Raw genomic sequence first — 23816 nt, 5'->3', positions numbered from 1 at the left:
GCAGCAAATTCAATTTGTTAAATGAAATTGTATTTTGCCCACGGCTGCTTCTGTTTGATCCCTGGGGACCGAGGGAAGTCGGGGAGGGGCTGGGGAGGCCCAGGTGCGAGGCGGGAGGGGGTGCCCGTTGGTGCGGGAAGCGGGAAGCAGCGCAGGCCCTGGAGGAGCAAGCGGCGCCGTCCTGAGCGCAGGTGCCCCACCCCGCGCTGGCTGGACTGTCAGCGCCGAGCCCGGCGAGCCCAGCAAGCCAGAGCAGCACCGCCCCCAGGCTGGCGCCAGGGAGCCTGCAGCCCGGGCTAGGGTGGGACCCGCCACGTCGGTGGCGCTCAGGCCCCGCTGGTCTTGTCTCTCACGTAGGCCACGCTCCACACGTAGCGTGCTCCCCGCCCTCCGAAGCCGGGGTAGCGGGGCGGAGGGGCGGGCTGGGCCTTTGGGGTTAGGCTGCTCCGCGCCTTGTCACTGCGCCTCCCCCTCGTGGGACTGAGGCTGAGGGTCAGAGGCGCTTCCGCTGCTGGGAGCGAGGGAGGGTGGGGCTGCCTCCCCTCCTCGTGGGAACCCGGCCGAGTAAGCAGAAGCTGGACGGGGTGGCTAGCGGGGCGCCTCGGGCTGGAGGGTGGAGAGTGGAAAGAGTGAGGAGGCTGGCTGCTGGTGGTTCCCGTCGGCTGGCGCTGCAGCCAGGCTCAGAAGTCTGGCCTGTCTTTCTTCAGCTTCTTGTAGTCAGTGGAAACTGCAAGGAACTGTGGCGAGAAAGGGGGTCGCACTGAGCCCCGGGCTTCCCTCTGCTGGGGTGGGAGGTGCCCAGCTGGGATCAAGAGGCCGCTGTCGGAGGTGCAACCCGAAGGCCGCCGGGAGGTACCTTGTATTGGTCGTTGGGGCTCAGGCGGTTCCAGGGCTCCGGGTTGTTCTTTCGGTCCCAGCTGTGGAGACGGGGGTCGGGGGTGGGGTGGTTGGGGTTTCCTCTCTGGGAGCTAGGCCTCCGGAGCCTAAGGGGACCCACAGGGTCTGTGCCCCTATTCCAGCGCCCTCCATCCTCCCGGGGGGTGGGGGAGTGTGCATTTCCCAGAACCTGACAGAGGACGGCACGTTCGTGGGCGCTGACAAGCGAGGCAATAAGGCTGTCACCGCTGTCAGCGTGGGGCCAGGTGGCAGACCTGACAGCCTGGCCCGAGGACCCCCGCCTGTTCGGCGCCACCCTAGGCTAGCCCCGCAGAGCTGGGCGGTGGAAATCAGGGAGAAACGCCGAAATGCTGAGGTCCTGGGGTTGCAGTGATGCGCCTCGAATTCAGACAATGCCATGGGTGCTCCTGCCTCTGGCGGACCCTCCATTCCCGCCGCCTCTGGCGCGGCTTGGAGTCTCCGCGCTCCCCTGGTTCCAAAGGCGACCCCAGCAGCTCACCCGGCCACACCCCCTGCGCTTGGGCAGCGAGATAGAGGTACCCAAAGGCCGCCAGCGGCCGGCAGAGCGGCGTCGTCATGGTAACGCGGCCGGGAGCGGTGCTAGTTCTGCAGCCCAAAGCCGGCAGAATCTCCAGCTACTGAGGGTGGGCCCGAGGGGAGGCGGGCGGGGGGGGGGGGGGGCTCTCAGGTCAGGAGCAGGCTCCAGTCCCGAGATGTCACCTGCCCGGGAGTCCCCGAGAAGACCATCATTCCCATCATTCCTGAGAGACCTGTGCATTCCTGTCCCGTCTTGCCGCACCCAGGACCCCTTCCCCCAAGCCCGGCCTTTACCAGACGTCGGGGCTGCGCAGGGCGAGTCGCAGCAAGTAGAGCGCAGCGCTGCCCATGCCCAGGCCGATGAAGCCGATCATAGGGATGAGCTGCGGGAAGACAGAAAGAACTTTCTTTCAGGGACAGCCCCCTCCCGATCGCCTTTTACAGGCTTTTCTGTTCGGCCAACCCCCACCCCACCCCATCCCAGGTCTGGCGCTCCCTCCCTTTGGGGAGAGAGGACCTGCAGCCTCCCACACGTGTCCTGCCATGGTGTCCCTCAACCTATAGCTAACCTGTTGGAGGTGGATTCAAGGGACACGGGGACATATTGTAGGGATGGATTGAGGGCACTGCAGAGAAATATTAGGAGCTTTGGGGGAACTTAGCAATAGGCAGGGTACGGGGAGATTTTGGGGCTGCCAGGGCATCTAGAGAGTTAGAAGGTAGGATCATGGCTCCTGGGACCAAACTTACCGCGGGATGTCTCTTGATCTGCCGGTAGAAGCGGGCTCCGAGGCTGGTTCCCGCCATAGCGCCTCTCCAGTTTCTGCTCCTCTCCAGCGGCCCAGAGCCCTTGCTCCTCCTGGGGTCCCGCCCCTCTCTGGGGAGGGGTCAGCCCAGCCCAGCCTGGCCCAGCCCCGGCAACTTCATCAGACTCACCCCAACCCCCATCTCTCTCCTTATTGCAGTTCCAGGATCGGCCAGGAAGAGAATTGTTGGGGGGCAGGGGGGTTTCTGCTCATCCACTCTCCACTCCAAGGGGTCCGACCTGGCCCAGGAGACATTATCATGCTTTGGGCTGGCCCAAGGGAGAGGCCTCCCAGACTGTAACTGAGACCGACTGAGGGGGACCCTTAAGTGGGAGGAGGGACTCAACACAGGACAGGCAGACGGACCTGCAGGAAAGTGCAGCTGCGGGGTGTTTGCGGGGGGATGGGGGTCAGGGACACGAGAGGGCCTCTGTAATGCTTCCCTGACATCCCTAGAGCCACGCAGGAGCTAGCAGGGCCACCTCCCTCCAAGAACAGGGGGGCGTAGGGGGACAGACAGACCCCTGTCTCGAGTCCTGGGGGGGCTTCTCCAACTTGTGTCACAGTTAGCCTGGGAGAGTGTGGAGGCCAGGGGAGCTGGGCATTATCTCAAGCCTGGCTCAGCATAGAGCAAATCAGGTGGGTAAATCTGGGGGTTAGGAGACTTCCTTCCTCTACCTACCTCGGGTATCCACCCCAGGAGACCACTTCTGCCTCTGACTGTGATGGAGAGAAAGAGAATGGAGTGCAGGAAACTGGAAGAAAGAAAGGATGTTGGAAGAGGAAAGAGAACACATAGACAGAAGCTGGAGTGATTGCATCCCGCTGGATGATCAACTCGGGTGCGTGCTGCGCCATCAGGTGAGACGCTAAGCTATCTCTGCCGCTGCCTTTGGGGAACTGGGGTTCTCGGGAGCGCCGCCAGAGCTGAGCCCTGACCACCTCTCCCCATCCACGCTAACCCCCTCCCTCCCCTACCGCTGTCCCGGCAGCCGATTCCTGCAGAGCGCTCCCACTTCTCCCCTCCCAAGCCTCGTGGTGCCCAGGCGGGGGCGAGCGTGCCCCCGCGGCTGTGCCTCTCCGAGTACCGAGAGGGAGGGGACCCCGAGGGCCCCCTGCTTTCCCCTCCCACGCCTGATACCTCCCCCACCTCCTGCGCTGACAGGCGCGGCTGTAATTAGGCTGCGGGGTCCCGAGCTCTCCGCCTCCCTCCGGCGGATAATGAGATAAAGTGTCAGAGACAGGGCGAGAACAAAGAGACAGAGACGGCGCTCCCGCGTGTGGGGGCGGGGGCCTGACGGGCTGTCGGAGCCTGGCGCAGCTCAGAGCCTGGCCCCAGCACCTGCGCTTCCAGGGCCGCGTCAGGGGCTGGGCTGGAGCCCTCCAGTCTCCGGGGCTGAAACTCAGTCCTGGAGCTCGAGCTCGAGGGGACGCACAGCTGGGCTGCGCACCTGACTCTCGCGGCACGGCTGGAGCGATGGGGCATCTGGCTCTGCGGCCGCGCGCCTCTGCTTCTTGGGCGCTCACCTTCCTCGCGGGGCCCTTTCTCTGAGACCCAGAGACCCGCGCCTCGCGCATTCCGGGCCCTCCGCCCGGCTGCTTCTCCTGGCAGCCCCGGTGATCCTCCTGCCTTGGGCCTCCGCCCTTGCTTTTCAAGTTTCTTACTACGTTATTGCCTCTGCCTCTCCGGGACTCCGGGACCCTTCGTCTGCTCTGGCACTTGTCTCCGGCCCCTTGTCGGTGACCCTATTTCTAAGGCTCCTCCCGTCTCTGCATCTTGGTCCCTGGGGCCGAACTGAGACCCAGAACTCCTTGAGTTCCAGATCTCATTTCTTCCCACCAGAAGGACTCAGGCTACGCTGACCGAGCACACAGAAGTCATTAGCCGGGGATTAGGCGTGGCCAGGGGCGGCCGGGGCCCCTCTGGGACCTGTCTCAAAGCTAGCCCACACAGGACACTAATCCGCGCTCTGGTGCAGCTGAACTTCAAGAGCAGCTGGACTCGCGGGAGCGAGCAGGCCGCGGGGCCAAGGGCGCGGGCGCCCCCTGGAGGCGGAGGTGCTCTCGAACTCTTAGGGGCGGTGCCTCGGGCGCCCCCTATCGGGCCTCAGCGGCCCTGCGCCTCGCGGCTTTTGAGCAGGGAAGTCACCGCCAGGAGCGTGGGTGCCGCCCGCCGGCCGCTCTCGCCACTCCCGCCGCCAGGGCAGTGAGTCCAGCAACTTCCACTCATCTGTTGTGAGGAGGGGCCGAGGGGAGGGAAAGAGCGGGGACTCAGAAGCTCCCGCTTCGCCAGCTGCGGGCATCCCAGGTTCAGGCTGGCTCCTCTTGCGGGGCTGGGCGGCCCCAGGTGCCCAGGGCTCTGTCTCGGCGCCCAGACTCTTCTCTGCCCTGCGTCCCTACCTGCCCCACTGGGATCTCTGCCTCTTCTCCACGCCTCATCACTGTCTCTGTCTGCCTCCCCGTTCTGTCTCTCCCTGCGCAGCCCTCTACCTGCCTTTGTCCCCCTGCATCTGTTTCTCTGCGTCCCCCTGCGTTTGCTTCTCCTTTCCTCTGCATCTACCTCGCCGTGTCTCTCTATAAATGCCTCCCTCTCTGTCACTCTTTCTCCCCCCTCCCATTCCCTGGTTCTATTCCTATTCTCTGGCTTGCTGCCCCTGGGGGTCTGCAGCGGTCCAACGGGACAGCCCGCGGGCACCTCGGGGCTCTGCCCAGGGTCCCCTTCCCGGTCACCTCCACGCGCCCGTCACCTTGGCGCAGACTCCGCTTTCCCTCTGCAGCAGTGGGGCGTGGAGGGGGCGCTAGCGAGGGAAGACACAGTGCCCGGCATCTGCTCGGGAGCCCCGGGGCCCCTAACCCCCCTCTGCCCGCTATTAAGGGCGCCGGGTCCCGAGGCTCTGAGATGATCATGGTTGCATCGGCCAGACAGCCGCGGAGCCCGGAGCCTCACAGCGAGCGAACCATCTAGACAAAGGCGCCCGCGCCATCTGTTTATGCAAAGCGCTCTCCGCTGGGGACCCCGGCGTCCCGGTGCCTGGCCCGGCTCTGGGCACAGGGTCATGAGCTCGCAGGAGCTGCGGCTGCAGCCCCGCCGCGCTGCGGCTCCCCCACTCCCCAGCACCCAGAGGGGCCGCGGGGCGAGCGGAACGGAGGGGGGCGGGGGGTGTTGATGTGATTGGAGCAGACGCGGCTGTTTCTTCAATAATGGATGGAGATGATGCGGACGGCGGAGCCAAGCCCGCCCGGAGAGGAGAGAGGAATAGAAATGGGGAGAGGTAGGGGCGGGGGTGGGAGACTCACCCTGGCGAGCGCACACGCGTGCGCTCACACCCACACCCACACACACACATACACACACACCAGCGTGCGTGCGTCACACTGTCATTCGAATACACGCCGCCGCGCGGCTCACACCCAGGCACACACCCACGCACTGTCACCGACACACACCTGCAGGCAGAGACGCCAGAGCAACACACTCACCAGAGGCTTTTCCTGGCTGTCACATCACACGGTCCTGCAGGCAGAGGCGCACGGAGATGCCCACACGCGGGGCACACGCGGGGCACACGCAGGCGTGAAGAATGCACAGACACGTAGACACAGAAAAGCACACCTGCCCATCTGACACCCGGGGACTAGGACAGCCAGAACCCTCAAAGGGTGGGGCGGCGGAGCAGACCAGGGACAAGACACACGGTGGCCCAGACACGCACCAGGGGCACGAGTTCCCGGGGCACACACACCAACACACACACACCCCCGGGACTCCGATGGGCACACCTCACACCTCCAGGGTGGACATAGACCCTGCACAGCAGGGGCACAGGGGCACCCCTCACACACCCAGTCTCACCCCCACCCATGCTGACACTGCTGCCTCTGCCCCGCGGTGGCGAAGTGTGGCAGAGAGGTCACTGGGATCCCCAAAGAAGGCCTTGTTCGTCTAGCCATGTAATGAGCTTCTGATGACAGGAGATGCCTGGGGCTGTGGACACTGAGCCACTGCTTAACTGCCTACAGACTTCCTTTCCTGGCCCCCAGAGCCAGTGGTGTGGGCCTTAGGCCTCTCTGGCTACAGCCAACCCTGCTGGCTTCAACCCCCAAAGCTGAGGGGGAGGCAGGGGAGCCATGGAGGGGGATCGGAGGCCGCACAGGGAGACTTCAGGATCCCCAAGACAGCCAGGAGGCAGGCTCACACCTGGTGCTGCCCAGGCTTCTCACTTCAAGGGGCACTTTTCTTGCTCAGAGCCGGGGGCCCTGGGGACGGGTAGGATGTTGGTTATCCTGGACCCTCCTTACCCGACCCCTCCTTCCGTCTGCTTTCAATTCAGTCAGCTCCTTGGCCCAGACTTATGACCTTTGCAGCCTGAGGCAGCATCATCCATCACCCAGGCGGCTGCTAGTGGGACTGAGGGGCTCTGGGGGCTCACGCAGGGTCGCTGGCCCTCCCGCCTCCATCTCTTGAGACCTGCTCTCTGCCCGCGGGCCAGGGCTCAATGGGCGGGGCAAGTACTGCGGGGCGGGTGTGACCAAGGGGCTCAATTGCTATAAACGGGCCTTGTGTCCCCACCCCTGATAGCCCAGCACCCTGCCCTTCGAGCGCGGCACAGTCAGCCTTCCCGCTCCTCCCGCCTCCCTCTCTAGGGCCCTTTGCTTAATTTCCTATTAACTGCTGATAAATCCAATTAAACCGCCGCTCTAATTAGGGACAGCTGCCGGCTCTAGGAGGAGGGGGAGGAGGGTCCCCCCCCCCCGAGTGTAGGGGGAGAGAACAGCAGCTCTCTCTGCTTCTCGGCACCCCCACACCAGCACTGCCGCCCAATGAGCCAGTAAATTGGTTTTGCTTAAGCATTGTGGGGGGCTCTCGAGGACCTTGGGGAGCTCTGGTTTTGAGTCCCTCAGACCGCTTGATGAAGAGTTGCGACCCAGGTGCGAGCCGTCCCTGCTCCCTCCGCCGTTTGGTGGTAGGTGGATCCTGAGGAGGGATGGGGGCAAAAGGTTTGACTTGTTTGCCGCGGTGGAGAGGGGCCTGTGATCTGCTCCCGTTCCAGCCCAAGTGCGGTTCAAAGGGGCTGCCTGACTCTTCATTATGACCCCGCCGCCGCCGTCCCGGACAATCAAGGGCAAAGGGAACAGGGAGCCGAACGAGGTTCTGAGACAGTCTTCTCGTGTGCTTCCCTACCCCCAGCGCACCTCAGCCTTCTGGACGGAAGCGGGGCGCTCCCGTCCTGGGCCCTCCTCTTCCCCAGCCCAGCTGAGCCTCTGCCCTCCCCCGCTGCCAGCAGCAGATGGTGCCCGGGCTCCCGCTGCCAACCTTGCTAGGCGATGCCAACCTCAGGCCTGGCAGGCTGCAAGCAGACGGGAAGAGGATCTCCTGGCTGGCCAGGGTGACCCTCCCCCACTCGCCATCAAGCTCAGGACCCTCGGCCGGCCTCACTCCCCCGCCCGCCCGCCCCAGCTTGCCTCGCTCTCTGTTCCGCTCCCAGGCCCCTAAACTCCTGGGTCTCCTTCAGCTCCCTTTCCCACACCTTCCGGCTCCCGGCCACCTGCCGCCGTGACCGGGCCGGCACATTTGCATATTTACATATGCAAATAATAACATTTGCATACGGCGCACCGCCCGGGCGGCCCCGCGTGAGCCGGTTAGCTGTCTGCCCCGCGCCCTCTCTCGCTACCTGTCGCTAAGGGCTGGGGCGGGGGCCGCGCGGGAGGGGGTAGGCCCCCCGTCTCGCAGGCTCAGTTCCCGCAGGATTTGAGCAAGTGTTGCCATGGAGACGGCACGCACCCCGCCCCCTCGCAGGCCGAGGGTCGGGAGCCTGGAGTCTCCAGCTCTCTCCTCTCCCCCACCCCGCCCGTCCCAGCCCTCGCCCTTCAAGCGAGCTTGCGTCGCCCCCTGGCGGCCTCGCTCGGAACTGAGCCAGGGTGGAAACGGGCAAGGGGCCGCCCTCGGCGAAGCGGCTCAGGGCTCTGCGGGGCGGCCCCGCCACTGGACCCCGCTCCGCGCGGCGGGGGCGCGGGGCCGTGACCTCAGTCCGCCTCTCCTTCTTCACGGACGACAGAGGCCGCGCCGAGCGGACGCGTCTGTCTGCCCGCCTCGCGCCAGCCTCAGCCCAGGTGGGGCTCGGGCTGCTCGACGGCGGTGCGGGGAGACTGCCGGGGAAGGCTCTGCACCCCTCCGGAGGCCTTCTGCTCCCTCTCCCCTCGGCCCCCAGTTAGACAGCAAACTGTTCTTAACTTCTGTCAAAACTTTAATAAATTCGCAATATTCGACGGTGCGTCTCAGCCCCGCACCCCTGCCGTCTCCCTAGGAGAGACGCATTCTCTCTGCCCCACCCCTCCCGAGTTGGAGACAAAGGCTGGGCCTGAGGGTGGCGGGTGAGGCTGCTCCAGGCACCTGGAATCCGACGCCCTCGGCGGGGGAGGGGGACGGGAGCCAGTCCCTTCCCGGAAGCCCCGTCACGTTGCGGAGGCCTTCCCAGCCCTCCCCGACCCAGCTCGTAGTTGCTTTCGCCCCTTTTCTCCCCAACCTCCACTGGGCCGGCCCAGAATGGGGTTTGGGTGTCTCCCACTGGCAGGCGTCAGCACGCCTAAATCTCCTCCAGAAAGTCGGTGGGGAACAGCCCCACCTTGCGGCCGGTGTAGACCTTGACATAGCCGCCGGCTTCATCGCCTTTCTGCACCACAATCTAAAGGATTAAAGGACGAGGGAGAAGAGGAGTCAAGAGAAAATGCAAAAGAGCTGAGCAAGGGAGCCCAGAGCCACGGAGGCCCAATCTAGTCCCATGAATGACTTATGATCTGCAAGGAGGGTAGTTGGCAGAGGAGCCTCTGGGCCTGGTTTTGAGTTGGGGCGCCAGAGCTACCTGGTCCTTCTTAAGTGTGATCTGCCCTATCTCGCGGTTCCCCACGAAGGATCTCGTTACGCGGTGCACACGCTCTCCAGCCCGGACCCGAATGATGAAGTTTGGAGGGAAAAATCCGACCTTCTCCCCTATCTTGCCCTAGAGGAGATGGTAGAAGAATTAACCTCACACTCTCCGGCTCTGAACTCAACCCGCGTCCCAGCTGAGCCTCAGCTGTCTTCTCTCTTACCCGCCACCACTCCTCATTGGAGTCATCAATGACTGTGATCTTCTCTCCAGGCCTTGAGCAGGAAGGAAGGGGCCTCTGAGATTTAGGGATCTTACACATTCGGTCTCTTGGCTGTGCCCAGGTCCAGCCCCAAATAGACGCCATGCCCTGAGTCCCCCCACTTCCTTTCCCATAGGGCGCTGGGCTCCCCCCTCTCCACTCCCAGGACACCCCCACCCCAATCCTAAGGCCGCTCACGGGAAATCCAGATCGTCCTTCTCCAGGGCTTTGAACCGATAGAGCGCCACAAAGTAATGAGACTGCTGGAAGCCAGGCTGCTTTTGCTGAGGGCGAAAGGGGGTGAAGAGTCTCAGAGCTCCCCTGTCCACACCGAGGCGCGGGCGGCCAAGGCAGGGACGTCTGCCAGACACACTACATTCCACCTCTCTTCTGAGGCCCTGAACTGAGAGGAATGTGTTGGCCATGTGCCTGGGTAAGGTGGTGAAGAAGGCAGGGTGAAGAAGGGCTGGAACCCATGGGATACGCGTGAGTGCTGTCAGACCTGGGCTGGGGAGAGGACCGGGGTCCCCTTAGGGAGAGAAGGTTCTCACTTTGTCATCAGGCGTCTTCTTTTCCGCTTTCTTATCCCCCTCAGGGTTTCCTAGAATGGGAAACGCTGACAAGTTGTCTCTGCTTTTGGACGGTAGCCCTCAGCCCCTTACCTTTCTGTTCCAGGGCCTCTTGTCGCCAAACCTGGCACGCCCTGTGGCTCTCCATCCCTGGGGCCACGACTGAGCCCCAACCCTCCTCCATCCCAGTGGGCGGAGGTGGGTGTCACTCACCATCCTGGGGTTTGCCTTCCTCTGGCCTGGCAGGCTCTGGCTCCTCTTCCATCATGGCCGCTAGGGACTGGGGAGGGTACCAGTATCAGGGAGCTGCTGTCCTGAGAACCCAGGTCAGCCCAGAGAACTACAGAAGAGGACCGCAGGTTTGGAAGGAGCCTCGGCAGAAGCATCTTCCCAACCTGCCTGCTGCACAGACTTGCTCTGTGACGCCCTGCTGGGCTACCACCTAAATTGTGCTTGAATGTGGGTGACAGGAAGCTCACTACCTTGCAAAAATCCACGTCTTTTACGTAATGTCTGCTTTTCAAAATATTACAGTAAGAGAAAAACAGGCAGCACAATTTTTGTAATTCCTTTAAGACAACAGAACCTGACTGGGCTAGCCTCTCTGGAAGCAGTCAGATCACACTGATGGTGCCTTAGAAGTCATGGCTCACTCCACAGAAATCCCTAATTTGCACCCAACCTCCATATCAACTACTTTGAGGCCAGATCTCTAGTTGTGTTTTTGTGTAGTTGATTTTTTTTTTTGATTCAAGAACAGTCAGGTATTTTTTCCTTACAAAAATTTGGGATTATTAGTTCTTGGTCTTTCTTTCTAGTCTGTAATGTTTTTGAATATATTATTCAGTGTATAAGTTTTCCCTCATAGGTTTCCTACAAACTTCATGGGACATATCATTTATATCTTCATTTGTAGCAGTGAGAAAAATGTCCATAGGTGAGAACCAAGGACTAAAACATGTCAAAAAGCATCAGAAACCTCCCTATAGCTACAAACTCCCTAAAGGACCAGGATGCTTTGGGTGCTCTCATTCAACTAATTTTCCAAATCCATCTAACTGTGATCATTATCTACATTAGTCCATCCTTGTTGTCCAGAAAGATATAAGGATATGCTAACAAACCCCTTGCCGAGCTGAATACAAGTCTATTGCATTACCAATCTAGGAAATGAAGGTGCTCTTGGCCACAAGCTTTGCGTTTCAGTTTCCTCATCTTTAGGATAGATGAGTCAGAACAGATTGTCTTCCTGGGCCCTTGTGAGGTTCTAGAACAGCATGACAAGCTCGCCTTCCCAAATCCAAAAGCATCGATCGCTTCTGTTGCCTGGCAATGCCAGAGGCCTAGGTCCTAGCCTTTAGTTGAGTTATGGTGGTTAATCTGACAAGTTCAGAAGGGAGTTCCTAGAGTAAACACATGCTATAAGGAGATGCTAAACTGAGGCCCTTTAAAGTTTCACACAGAAATTTGTCTGTTGGGTTATGTGCAGTTTTATGGGAAAGGGATCCCTACTTTTGTCAGCTTTCCAGAGAGGAGACAGGACCTGCTCACTGGGGTCTCTGGAACGGATCTCAGTAGGAAGATTGGGTGCTCACATTTTTCTTATCTGCCTGTCCCTTTTTCCGTTCTTTGTTTGCCATGATCACCCCAGTGCGAAGAGTTTCAAACACAGGGTCATTGCGATTGGCAGAAGCTAGTTGGAATGGGAGAAGAAAAGAGATATTAGTGGGGAGGCAGAAAAAGACTTGGAGAAAAGAGACCACCTAAGTAAGGGAGAGATGGGACTGAGTACAGATACCCGAGTGTGTGTGTTTAGGATTAGAAAAGTGTCAGCTGGGTATACCTAGGTCATCAATTTATAAAGAACTCTAAAGACATCACCGGAAATATGATGGAGAAAAATATTTACCAGCACTCCATATGTTGTTAGAAAGACAACTCTACTAGTAAGTTGCTTGGGAGCTGGGGAATGCTCAGAATCACTCTTTTCAAGGAGAGTGGGTCCTTTGTGTAACTGTTGGCTTTTATTCCTCTGAGTGGCATGTGCAAGCTGGGATACTACCAGCAGTGGGTTCTTCTTTTTTTCCATCCATGCTCCTTCGCAGAGAGTTCAGCCTCTTCTCCAGATAAAGGTTGAGCAAATTATCAATGAATACATTTTTAAGGGGTGCCAAATTATGAATCTTCCCAGGATGCCCCCAGCTCTTGATCTGGCTATTGAGTCTGGCATTATTTTTTAATACAGAGATGGGGAGAGTGTAGTTCATGGTTACAAATGGTTTTGCATAGAAAGAACAGAGTTTGAAGTCAGGCAGATGAAAGTTTCGGTGTTGGTTCTATCTCTTCCTTACCGTATAGAGCTAAATCTGACCTCCCCCAGGCATCAAACACGGGGATACTGACTTTGTATCCAAGATGGCTGAAACACTAGATTGAGTGATAATGATGGGAAATAGAATCTGTTTCAGAATTTGGCTTCCAAATCTGGAGACGGTGCTGAAACCACCTCTAGGCTTTCCCACTCCCTCAGGTTCACTTACAGAGGTCTTTGACACAAGCGTACTGCTGGTTGCTGTAGAGTGGAGAGCTATAGGCCCGATGGAAACCAGGGGGCTGTAGGATTGGACAGGAGACAGCATTAGAGATATGAGGCAGGGCCCGGAACCCCGTCTCTCCCCCGAGTGTCTGCCCCTTCTTGGAGTGGGAGATGGGCTGAGGCAGAAAAAGCAGGGCGATGGGTGGGGTGACGTGAGGAGGGACTGGCCACATGTCCCCTCCCTTCCACTCTCTTGCTCCCCAGAGCCGACTCACGATCTTGCCGAAGCATCTCTGCATCTCCACGTAGGACTGACAGTGTTCGTGGATGTTGGTTTTGCAGTTCTTACAGCGAAGCCCAAATTTGTTGTTGACTTGGGAGATGGAGAGGAGATCGGGTGAGGCTCCTGATCTGCCCCCCGGCCCCCGCCTTTGAACAGCTGCTGCCACTCCAGCTCTCAGGCCCCTTTTCTGCCTGGGAGCCAACACTGTCTCTAAGTACTTTCTTAGAGCCAGATCTTGCCACAGCCTGTCTGATAAGACAAATGCTTTTCTCCTAAACCCTTTCCCCCACCCCTGCCTTCAACAGCACACTCTCCACTTCCCTTCGTGACTCACGCACAATCATCCGGGCACAGACATCACAGAACTTGGGCTTCTTGAAGAAATGATCTCTGAATTTGTGAGGTCTGTCATTAACAAGCTTAGGTGGCTCTGGGGGCGGCTCCTCCTCCTCCTCCTCCTCTTCCTCCTCTTCCTCATAGATGTAGTAGATGGGCCCACCTCCAGCTCCCACCGCCTCCCCGTTGGCCTGGGGCTCTGGGGGAAGCTCCATCTCCTTTGTCCCTGTAGACTGCTTCCTGAACAACTGTTTCAGCCGCTGTAGCTGAGGGAGGGAGATCCAGTGTTGAAAGAACTGTCTGGCTTTCTAGAGTAGGTAAGGCTGAGGCTAGCTGTACCTTTTTCTACCTGGGACAAGGGCCACACTCCAGGATTAGGAGGTAGGGGGGCTGCAGGCGTTGTGAGTAAGTGAGATTTTAACATATACAAGTGAGATCAATTCAAGCACTTTTCTTCAAGAGCTGCAGGGGCTCCCCAGCTCCCCACACCCACTGGTCAGAGGCCCAGACTCACCCCACCCTTCCGAGGCTCTGATGGAAGAGAGGAGGACTCCAGCACCTCCTTTTCTGTCATCCTGCAAGAAGTTGGGCCCACCGTGACATCTCATCCCCAGCTGCCAGTCTCCCCTCCCTTATTCCTGTCCCTTGTGGTAGGGTGGTCCTTGAAGGGGAGGCTTTGTGAGAAATTTCGTTAAAAAGAGATCCTTTCACAGGGTTTATGAGCAGGGTTAAAGCCCAGCAGACTAAAGAACTTCCCAACTAGCTCCTCAAACCAGTCAGCGTCCTTCTGCCCTGAGGGACAACCCAAGTTCACAGCCGCAAGACTTGCACAAGGCCGCATGGTTTAGGGATTTTCCTACAGATACTGTTTCTCCTGGAAACCTGGGGCGCCAGCAATGTGACACACACCTTCCTAGATGCTCTTCCAAGAGGTTAACGTGTGTCCATAGCCTGCACAGAGGATGGGCCGAGGACCGTGCTCCTCTAGCTCCTATGAGCCCAGTGCCTAGCTCCCAGCCTGCCTCAGGCCTCAGCTATTTTAAGTTTTCCAAGTAATATGAGCCTTTCCTTCCCTTACTGCTCTATTCTCCTGATCCCACCCCCACCCCACCCTCCAATCCTAGCTCTTGTCCTGGAGTGGCATAATACATTCACACCTAAAACCCAAACTACTCACAAACAAGGAGAGAAATGAAGAGGCTGAACAGACTATGCATTGGGGAGGCTTGGGTGAGCGGTCCTGGAAGTGGAAAGAGGATGAAGAGGCAACTTACGTTCGGGATTCCCTAAATCAGCTCACAGCCTGCGGAGGAGAGAGGGAGCCCCTGTGGTCTTGATGGTGGTGCTGGGGGGGGACTGGTCGTCTTCCTTGGGGGCTAAGCCCCCCCAGTACCCTCTGTACTCACGCCGGCTACCCAGACGGGGTTTGTAGACTTCCTAGCCTCTTGCCTTGGTGTCAGAGCTGAAATGACAGGGCTAGAGGAAAGTGGACAGCTGAGCGACACAGCTGACACGGAGAAATCGGACACGGGGCGGGCTGGACCCTAACTCCTCCCCACCCCCGAGCGCTCTTGCCTAGCTTTTCATCTGTGGTGTGCAGGTCAGAACTGGCCAAATTCAGGAAGGCACAGTGTCCGTACTGCATACTCATGCGCATGAGTTTTTTTTTTTTGGTTGCTCCATACAGCTTGTGGGATCTCAGTTCCCTGACTAGGAATCGAACCTGGGCCCAGTGAAAGCTCAAAGTCCTAACCACTGGACTGCCAAGGAATTCCCTCATGAGAGTGACTTTAAATAACTAGAGGTAAAGATGAATTATAAACAGCGTTCTTCATCCCCTTATCCCAAGGTCCAAACACCTCCCCAGTTCTACTCTGTCTGGAATCTAGCTTTCGACCTCTCAGCCACTGTCTTCTTGTGGCCACGTGTTTTTATACCCTCAAGCACTGATCTAGCCTCCAATCTTTAGGAAGGAAAGGGCTTGGAAACTGGTGAGGAAAGGAAGATTTGAATTTTCAGAACTCCTCAAAATCAGCGGATTGCTTTTCCGTCCACAGGAGGCTGGAAGAGCGGCCTGCAGCTCTTCTGTGAGGGAGTGGAGAGCATGTGGCACTGCTGTTCCCTCCAGCCGGCCTCAGAGATACCTGTCCCCTGTTCCCCTCCGAACCTTGTGAACGGAATTCTAAAAGCTATTTTAAAAAGCCAGGCTGGGACTTCCATTTGAGAGGTCCTGGGGGAGTGAGGTCTAATGATCACAGAGATTGTGCTGTCCGTGTTGGGCAGAAACCAACAGCTGTCACACAGGGAGCCCTCGTTACCTGTAAGCGGTGTGCCCCTTTCCCATCTGCAAGCTCTTGGAGGTAGGATGCCCAACCTCACGCCTCCTTCATCATTCTGATTCCCTGATTCCATCTCCTTCCTCTGCTGCCCTGGCATATGAACCAAGGGGTCAAATAGATATCTGGCAGTCTTATCTCACAGGGATGCAGCCTTCTCCTAGTCTGAGCTATGACATGGTTGAAGAAGGAGATACTCCCGTCTCAGAGGAGAGTAATCTGGAGACGGTAATGTCGTGTTGCTTTATCCTGTGTATCTGCAAGAAGTAAAGGATTATGTCAGAGGCTGGGTCAGACTAACTTCAGAGGAGGCTGCTAGAGAGACACTGCTCTCCAGACCCCAGGGATTTCCAGGCAGTGTGCTATGTCATTTCTACCTACTGCTCCTTTTCATTTAAGGGGAGGGTGACATTGAGAAGGGGCTGCTGGACGGCTCTGGGTCAACAGGCTCTTTCACGGCCCTGGTCTGACTGGCTGGACAACAGGGTCAGCTCTGTGAAGACGGGCACGTGACTCCTGTTCACCCTCCTTCAGTCGCACAGGCCAGGGACGGCTGAGCACACCTGGGCACTGTGACATCTTGGCACCGCGCGTTCAGCTGAGACAGCTTTTATGTTAAGAAACATGCAATCCTGTTCCTATCAGGGAGAACCCAGCCCTCTGGCTTTGGAGTTAAAGAGGCCCAAGTCCCCCATCCCTGAAGAGTCTTCAGATGAGATGGGCAGGCATGAGGCCAGCATCTGGACCCAGTTGTGACCTCACTCACACCCCTCTGGCTTAGCTACCAGAAGCCTAAATGAGTGTCACAGAATTAACAGCGTGGAAGGAGCCTGGAGGTCACCTGGTTAGTCCAAGTCTCTTATTTTACTGGTAAGAACTCAGAGGTCCAGTGTCTAGAGTGATGTGCTTGATAAACCACAGTTCGTGGCAGAGTCCTGTCAGAGACCCAGCCACCTATCAGAACCACTTGTGAGGAGGATGGGACGCAGGGAACTGTGTCAGGCAGATACGCGTGCATGTGCCAGAGAAAGCCACCAGCCCACACCAAGCCCGTGCCGCCCCACCCACACCAAGGTGGCAAGAGAAAACAGGGACTGAGGTCCAGTGACAGATTTTTTTTTTTTATATTTAAAAACAAAATCAACCTCCCCCCCAAAGAACCCCCCAACAAACAAAAAATCAGATTAAATAAAATTTACAGTGAATATACCCAGCAAACATCTGTATGTGCAATTAAATACTGTGTCTGTTACTGCGGCACAAACCTCAAACAAACAATATACAAGTGTTCTGGGGGCGTGGAAGGAGGCCCAAGTTTAAACTCTGTGGGGTTTGGAGGGACAAGATGGGGTGAGAGAAAGGGGAAATCAATTTTGTTTTTCTTAATTCTGTCCATATAAATATATTCATAAAGACCAAAAAAGAAAAGGGCGCTTGGGATGGTAAGGAAATAGGAGAACGGGGGAGTGTGGGACCCTCCCAATTCTACCTGACCAAAAAATATGAATTAATTTCATGGTGAGAGAAGAGATAAAAAATGATAGAAGAGGATGGGAAACAGAGGGAAGTGGACATGGGCCAACCAGGGAATGGAGGGACCCTTGGCAGGGCAGTGGGGAAGTCCAGTGCCAGCGTGAGTGTCTGTCTGTCTCCATCTGCATCCCCACGGTCGCAGGCTCCAGTTTAGTGTCTGTCTGTGGACCTTATCTTACCTTCTGCCTCTGTCTGTGGTCTGACAGGACCTCCTGACCCCCTCCACCCTGCCCCCACCCCTGCCACGCTGGTCCCTTCTCTTGTCCATTTATTGGGAGCTGGCTCGCTCCAGGATCCTCAGGTCATAGTTCTTTTTGGCCACTCGAAGTTTGAAGCGACTCACGGAGTTGTTGAGGCGAAGGGAGGCATTCTGAGCAGCCAAGGGGCTGGGGAACACAGCCACGATGGTGTACAAGGCAGCGAGGTCCGCGTGGCGGCCGTTCTCGGCAGTCCCACCGCTGTCCCCCCCGCCCCCAGCAGGCAGCCCCTGAGCATCCCTGAGCCACTGGATCTTGGCGCCGGACATGGCAAGCTGAGTGAAGAGTTTGTCTGCCTCGGTACGGGTGATGCCCTCCGGGAGATCTGTCACCTCCAGCACCCGTCCCAGAACTGGAAGGGGAGGAGAGAGGACACGGCTGTGAGACGTGCAGAGCAGGCAGGCCTGGCCAGCGGCCTGGCCAAGGGGGATCTGGGTGACGAAGTCTGTATACGACACCCTCAGAAGCCCAGCCTTTCTCACTCAATCCTGTCCTTCCTTCCCACATCAGCCCAACTCCCCACCATGCAGACCCTGATCAGGGCAACAGGGAGACACAAAGAGCCTTTCTCTTCTCTTAGCCTAGAGATGAAGGCAAGAAGAGACTGGGGGTCAGAGGGCCAGTGTTAAGGTCTGGAAACCTATACCTCAGTTCTCGCCTGGGGCGCCATCACCATGAAGAAGCATGGCTTTCGGTGATGTTCGTTCACAGAGTTAACAGCTCAATCTGAAATATGTCCCATCTCCTTCCCAGAGGCTGGCCCAGGTAGATTCCTCTTCCTTATCATCTAGGGAAGTCAGTTTCCCTTCCTTTTCTTGTTTAGCAAATTGCTTCAAACAGGGGAAACTCCAAGAGATCTTGTATGCCTAGAATGGAAGGCCTGCAGGAGGAGAGCTACTCCCTCATGTTCTAGTATCAAGCCTCTCCTAAACTGGGTCTAGGACTACCAGAGGTAGATATTCTAGATCAGGGTCAGGACCACTTCCACAAGATTCTCTGTTAATAGCAGGCTCAGTAAACTTCATCACTGTGTTATTCACAAATTTTATCCTCATCTTCCCCGAGACCTGGAGTGGCTTGGTAAGAAGGTCTGAGACACCACTTCTCCAGCTTCTCCTTGCTCTTGAACACAAAAAGGTCCTCCTTTGACTCCCCACTGACCCTAAGCTGGCCTTTCTCACCATCCTGGACTGGGAACGCAGAGCCGGAGGCTTAAGCTCTTCCAGTGGGGACTCACAGCCCATCACTCACCGACGTCTGTCGTCCCCAGGTCAGTGGAGGCAGATTTGAGCGCCTGTCTCTTGCTCCGGTTTCCATGCTTCAATCCGCTCTGCCCCTTCAACGTTTGAAAGATAACTCTCATTCCAGGCAAACATTATTGACTGCCTTGCATCCCAGTCTGTCTGAGAGATTCAGGAACAGTATGCAACCCTGAGGATCCCACCCTACCAGGCAGACTGGCCACAGTGGCCAGTGAGAAATACAGGGCCCCTGCTCCTGGTGCTGGGAGGGTGAGAAGAATGACCACAGGAGCGGGGCGGAGGCTCCTCCCACTTGGCCCACTCTCTCTGCGTTGTCTCCCTCGGCTGCCCAGCTGGCTGAGGTGACGGCTCAGAGGCAGGGGCCTGGACGAGGAGGAGACCCCAGCGGCCGAGGCTGACGGGAGACGCCCTTACCTGGTGCACCGTGTAAGCTGACTGGCCGTGCAGCAAGGGCGGGCAGATGGACAGATTGTACTGGAACGGCTGGCCCAAGAGGGAGTAGCGACCATCACCTGGGGGGAAGCACGGATGGTTTTCCGGGAGTGTGCGCTGCGTGGTGTGGCTTCTGGGAGACTTCACGGGGCTTTGGAGATGGCCTGCAGCAGTGCATACCGCTCCTACCTTTTCTGTGGCAGGAGCGCCCATGTCACTAAGCGCGTCTTTCTTCCTAACCTTCTTGGTTCTCAGTTGTGTCTTGGAGAGAAGGGGTTATTAGGTTCCCTCATCTTTGAAGAAGGGCTCTGCTCATTGAAGACAAAAGGCCCTCGGGGAAACCTACAGATGCTTTTATAACTGTCTTATTTCTCATATGGTTGCTTCTCACCCTCAACCCAGGGCTCAAGCTTCTGACTTACATGAGAGGCAATGCAGTGGAGCTGACAAGAGAGGCCTGTAGCCAGACTATATTCAAACTGCCTGCTACTGAAGATGGGATGTTGGGCATGCTCTTCTCTCACCAGCACTGGTGCGGCTAAATGATTTTAAGATACAGCACCTATGTGTTACCTACTATTGGTGACAAATACTGTATTTCAAGCACTCTGAAGTTTTAAACCATATTCTCATCTTAGGTCTGGTTCTAAGTTAGGTAGCATGGTAGCATACTCAGCCCCACAACACTAGTCAGCGGCAGGACTAGAATTTGACCTCAAGTCTTTGTTTTTTTTACTTTTTAAGAAATTGAGTTATTTCTGAAATAAAATATTGGCTGTATGTGTTAAAGCTATAAAACTCTTAATTCTTATAAATTCTTGGTTTAAAATTTGACTGTGTTTACTAAAATGGTCATCTATGTTCTGCACTTGAGATTTGTGAAAAATAAAGTTTCTGTGGGAAGGTGACCTCTGGTTTCCTGATCATGGGAGGGAGGTGGTCGTCTGGGGCTTGGTGGAGTGGGACTAGGCTCCGTGGCCCACCCACCCCCGGCGGGAGGGAGGGGCAGGTCGGCCAGGAGCCGGGTGGTACTGCAGCAGACTCGAGCAACTGTGACTCTGACGGGGAGCACGGCAGCAGCGCCAGGGGGCCCCCCTCGTCTGCGACAGCCACAGCGGAGCCCTCCTCGGGCGTCCCCCGGGGAACAGACGGCAGGAGCGGCTGTTCTAAGCTCCTGTCTATCACAGTGAGTTGGGGGTGAACCCAGGTCTTTTCTCTCAAACCCAGCATTCCCTTTTCTAAAACCACACTGTCTCTGACACACCCCATATTCCCAGCCCTCAGACTCAGTAGTGATGGGTTAAACTCTTTGCTGTTCATTAGAAAGTTCAGGGAACCTTTCCCTGGCTCACAGTCTCTGGGGACTTGGAAGGAAATCTACATTCGTGAAGGAGATCTAGGGTTAAGGCAACTGGGCAGCACTCAAGAGGGGTGTGTCTCCGGCCTAGACAGGGGCGCTGAAGGCCGAGGTGGCTCCCGCGGACTGGATGGGCGGCCACAGTGATCCCCCGTCTGCTGCCGCCCCCGACCTCCCACTTGGGAATGCGGTGCGCAGGGTGAACCTGGCGGCTGACCGCAGCCCAGCTTACCCTGGGCGGGACCCCCGGGCCGGGGGAACTGTGCGAGGACAGGAAGGGGGCTGAGTCCTGTGCAGACGCTGCTGAGGCTGGTGACAGGAGAGGGTGCTGGAGACTGCGTGGGCGACGCGGCCGGGCTGCTGCTCATCTGCGTGCTGGCCTGGGCGAGAGAGCGGGGCGCGCGTCACACACACCGGAGCCTGCCCTCTGCACCACTCCGACAGCTCGGCTGGGGGTTACCTCTCAGCAAACTGCTCTTGCTGAGCTCTGTCAAAGTCAGAGTGCCCCTTCACACTGGCCCCTGAGCGCCTAATTAGTCACTATTATTTTAATATTCACTTCCTGACAACCTGTTTTAAGTGTTCCCTTGGCGTTTTTAAGCATGCGTCCTATCTGCCACCTCAGGTCTTAGGTTCCTTGAAGGAGATGCTCCGTCCTCTTTCCTGGGTTTCTTCTGAAAAGTGCCCAGGGTAACAGAGGCTGCGTGGTCAACGGTGAAGACGGCTTCCTGAAAAGACTCTGGCCGCCTCCCTGCCAAGGTGAGCTGGGCGCAGGACTCACCTGGGGGCTACTCTCGGGACTGTACAGGTCTCCAGGTTTCTGACCCCGCTGGTCCATGCTGTAATATTTACAGTGACTCCACTGGACCACGGATGGGTTCTGGGGAGGCTGGGGTCCATTAGGGACGTTCAGCTGCATGACCACCACACCCGGTCCGGAAGCTGACACTCCTGAGTGGCAGGAAGAAAAGCAGCTGGTTGTGAATTCAAACCACATTTTTAGCCTGCCAGCTAACCCTGGGTGGGAAAGCCGGTAAGCAAATCCACCCACGGGCTTCAGGGTCAGTGAAACTGCGTCCTGCCAGGGATCTGGGACCGCTGCTGATCTGGCCTCTGACTCTCTCTCCTCAAGCAGAGGAAGTTTGAGGGGAAGATGCGAATGCTCTCCTGGCCTGCACCTGGCTGAGGGCGTACTGTGGTAGGCTTGGGGAAACTACTCCGTCCTGTCACAGTTAGCTATTACCAATGCCCAGGTCAGATTGCCCAAACGTCTGGCCATGGTACAGGTCCCAGGCTGGAGCTTGGGCCAGGGCTGCAGGCACGTGCAGGCTTTTCTGGTAAGGGCTGCAGATAAGTCAGTGATCTCTGGTTGTTCTGGAGAAGATAAATGTGCACAGCTTCACTAAGCCAGATCCAGAACATTAATTCTTGGGCAAGGATAGGGTGAGGTGGAACACTTCAAGTAGAGGGGATGGCATGGACATATATGTCACATTTGGGAAATGACAAATAATTCAAGGTGCTAATGAGGGCCCAGGAGCTATGCAGGGGAAGTACTAGGGGATGAGACACATCTCTTCATTTATTCAACAAACATTTATGGAACGCTTACCAGTGCCAGTTCCTATGCCAGGCACTGGGTATACAACAACAAAAAAACCGGTCTCTACCCCAATGGAATGAACAGTCTATTACAGAGTTGGACATTAAACAAATAGCTGGTGTCAAGAAGCTGAAGCACACTCAGCTAAGGGTTGTATCCCAGAGGTGCTGGAAACAGGAGTTGTGCTTTAGACAGCTAACCCAAGGGGCCAAAGGTAAGACAGCTGAAGGGAGGGGGAGACTAGTGACTGGAAGACTGGTCACAAGTCTACTGACAGAAGAAAGTGGTTCTGAATTAGGGCAGTGAGAGCGGGAGTGGAGTGGCAGGGTGAGGCCCTCTGAAGACTTTACTGACAGGATGCAGCCGTGGGCTTTTAGTCCAGGCAACCATGGATGCAGTCTTACCCTCTCACAGGCTGGGGAAGGAAAGGCTCTCTAAGGAGGAATACTAAGTCCTGAGTCTTCCTCACGGTGAAAACCAGCGTGAGGGGACAGGGAGAAGTGGTCTGACGGACAGGTCCTGCTGGGAGGGATGGGCAGGAGCCCCGCTTCCCCACAGGGGACGGTCCAGTGTGAGGGTTTGCTCATGACCCGCAGCCTGCACTCCTGGGGGTGGACAGGCTGAGTCCACGTCTGTGTGTGGGGGCAGCGAGAGGGGGCCGGGGGTCGCTAGATGGAAAACCTGCTGCAGGGCTCAGCGCTCTGGGGCTGCCACTGCCGCCACCGTCCACTGCTTCCTGCGACAGGAAGTGGTGCAGCCTCTGCCCTGGGCACCAGTCATGCTGGGAAGTGAGCGCGATTGCTTTTCTCAGGCAGCATCGGTCAAAGGAAAGGAAAGAAATGCGGGGAGGGCCGAGAGCAGCTCAGGAGCCACAGCACCTGCTGGGTCCTGTTCCCCAGTTTGTGCCCCTCCCCCCTCCTCCAGGGCTCTTCTAATCAGAGAGCGCACACACTCAGAGCGACAGGCTCACAGCTGCCCGCCCTGCCAGAGGGGACGGGAATTCATCAGCTCGGCTTGTGGACGGGCCACAGGAAAACTGCGCAGCGGTGAAGCCTCGTGCATTTACCATCCCCCTTTACTTCAGTTGCTCTGGGCACTGTATCTCCCATCCTAGCAGCTCCACCTGCGCCAAAGTCCTTTAGCCACAAAACTGCAACTGACCTTCTTCAAATACCTCACTGCTGAGGGGGCCAAGGCAAAAATTATCAAATATGCAGCTTTTCTGGAAGGCAACATATAACCTAAGCCTAATGCCCTGGGCCAGGAAAGGGTAGAGGATGTGTGAATGTGTGGGGTATGGGCAGAAGCGAGGCAGTAGATGCGCTCTATAATGCCAACACGTAGCCATAAGGAGCTATTAGGGGTCTAAAGTGGAGGGGGGAAGAGAACAAAGTCCTCATATTATTTTCTCTGATCCTAACAAAAACAAAGGCAGGGTTCTCAGGCTCAGCCTCATTCCTGAGCTCCTCCCCACACTGAGTCCTCCCCCGCTGGCCCGGAGCGTTGTTCCTTCACTCAGCCGAGGACAGAGAGCACTACTCTGCTGATGAGCTGATTTTTATGCTTCTCATCCTCAGGCCAGAAGCAGGTGGCATCCGTTAGCAGCTGAACTGTGGCCACTTCTTAATGCACATGGCAAAAAACTGCCCACATCTCCCAAAACAAAACCCCCCACGGCAGCGCCCAGTGACAGCACTTCCATATTATCAGGCTGGGGGAAGAAGCCTGGGTTAGAGTAGGAAGTGGGAGAAGGGAACTGAATAAGGAAATCAATTTCATCTTGAAAGCTCTGAAAAGAGAGGGGACGTGTGAATGGCTTTTTAAGTGGCATCATTAAACCTGGGCAGAAAGGTCGATTGGGCAGAGCAAACCCCATAAATATAAACAGATGACATTTATGTCTGGCAGAATTGGTTTTTGTTTAGTTGTTTTTTTGTTTTT

At 57.0% G+C, this 23816-nt stretch overlaps 3 protein-coding genes and 1 long non-coding RNA gene across 27 annotated transcripts in view; 1 reads left to right on the top strand and 3 right to left on the bottom strand.

Moving 5' to 3' along the window:
* Positions 1-8: 8 nt before the first annotated feature.
* NDUFA4L2 (NDUFA4 mitochondrial complex associated like 2) lies at positions 9-2324 on the bottom strand. Its single transcript, XM_065934827.1, has 4 exons — positions 2185-2324; positions 1729-1817; positions 857-917; positions 9-737 (listed from the first exon to the last, which is right to left on the bottom strand). The coding sequence occupies exons 1-4, from the start codon at positions 2239-2241 to the stop codon at positions 681-683; spliced, it is 264 nt and encodes an 87-aa protein (XP_065790899.1). The 5' UTR covers positions 2242-2324; the 3' UTR covers positions 9-680.
* LOC136167301 (uncharacterized) lies at positions 759-19734 on the top strand. Its single transcript, XR_010663079.1, has 3 exons — positions 759-852; positions 2941-3101; positions 19318-19734. It is a non-coding gene; the product is annotated as an uncharacterized lncRNA (long non-coding RNA).
* On the bottom strand, positions 8468-14571 carry STAC3 (SH3 and cysteine rich domain 3). The gene is made up of 12 exons (XM_065934796.1): positions 14370-14571; positions 13610-13670; positions 13094-13361; positions 12752-12849; positions 12481-12553; positions 11536-11633; positions 10154-10220; positions 9923-9972; positions 9570-9655; positions 9333-9384; positions 9104-9241; positions 8468-8926 (listed from the first exon to the last, which is right to left on the bottom strand). The coding sequence occupies exons 2-12, from the start codon at positions 13667-13669 to the stop codon at positions 8828-8830; spliced, it is 1089 nt and encodes a 362-aa protein (XP_065790868.1). The 5' UTR covers position 13670; positions 14370-14571; the 3' UTR covers positions 8468-8827.
* Positions 16538-23816, bottom strand: part of R3HDM2 (R3H domain containing 2) — a 155533-nt gene continuing 148254 nt past the window's right edge. For 13 of the 24 annotated variants that reach the window (XM_065934804.1, XM_065934801.1, XM_065934805.1 and 10 more), the window contains 5 exons: positions 21054-21223; positions 20505-20652; positions 18898-19109; positions 18473-18557; positions 16538-17573 (listed from right to left, as the gene is read on the bottom strand). In XM_065934804.1, coding sequence (XP_065790876.1) covers positions 17233-17573; positions 18473-18557; positions 18898-19109; positions 20505-20652; positions 21054-21223 — 956 coding nt within the window. In that variant the 3' untranslated portion in view covers positions 16538-17232. Of the gene's footprint in view, positions 17574-18472; positions 18558-18897; positions 19177-20504; positions 20653-21053; positions 21224-23816 lie in introns of those variants that run through there. The other 11 variants (XM_065934811.1, XM_065934815.1, XM_065934813.1 and 8 more) reach the window with 4 other exon arrangements.

Source organism: Muntiacus reevesi, chromosome 4, assembly GCF_963930625.1.
Source record: "Muntiacus reevesi chromosome 4, mMunRee1.1, whole genome shotgun sequence".
Taxonomy (NCBI): domain Eukaryota; kingdom Metazoa; phylum Chordata; class Mammalia; order Artiodactyla; family Cervidae; genus Muntiacus; species Muntiacus reevesi.
This window is presented reverse-complemented; position numbering and strand designations above follow the sequence as displayed.

Bases quoted from the DNA above. Each gene is read 5' to 3' on its own strand.
- NDUFA4L2 (XM_065934827.1), bottom strand. From the start codon at position 2,241: ATGGCGGGAACCAGCCTCGGAGCCCGCTTCTACCGGCAGATCAAGAGA. The intron at 918-1,728 runs GTAAAGGCCGGG...CCGTCTCCACAG, and splicing joins CTGCGCAGCCCCGACGTCTG to CTGGGACCGAAAGAACAACC. The intron at 738-856 runs GTACCTCCCGGC...TTCTCGCCACAG, and splicing joins GCCCCAACGACCAATACAAG to TTCCTTGCAGTTTCCACTGA.
- STAC3 (XM_065934796.1), bottom strand. From the start codon at position 13,669: ATGACAGAAAAGGAGGTGCTGGAGTCCTCCTCTCTTCCATCAGAGCCT. The intron at 12,554-12,751 runs GTGAGTCGGCTC...CCAATCCTACAG, and splicing joins AGAGATGCTTCGGCAAGATC to CCCCCTGGTTTCCATCGGGC. The intron at 8,927-9,103 runs GTAGCTCTGGCG...TTAATCCTTTAG, and splicing joins TCACACTTAAGAAGGACCAG to ATTGTGGTGCAGAAAGGCGA.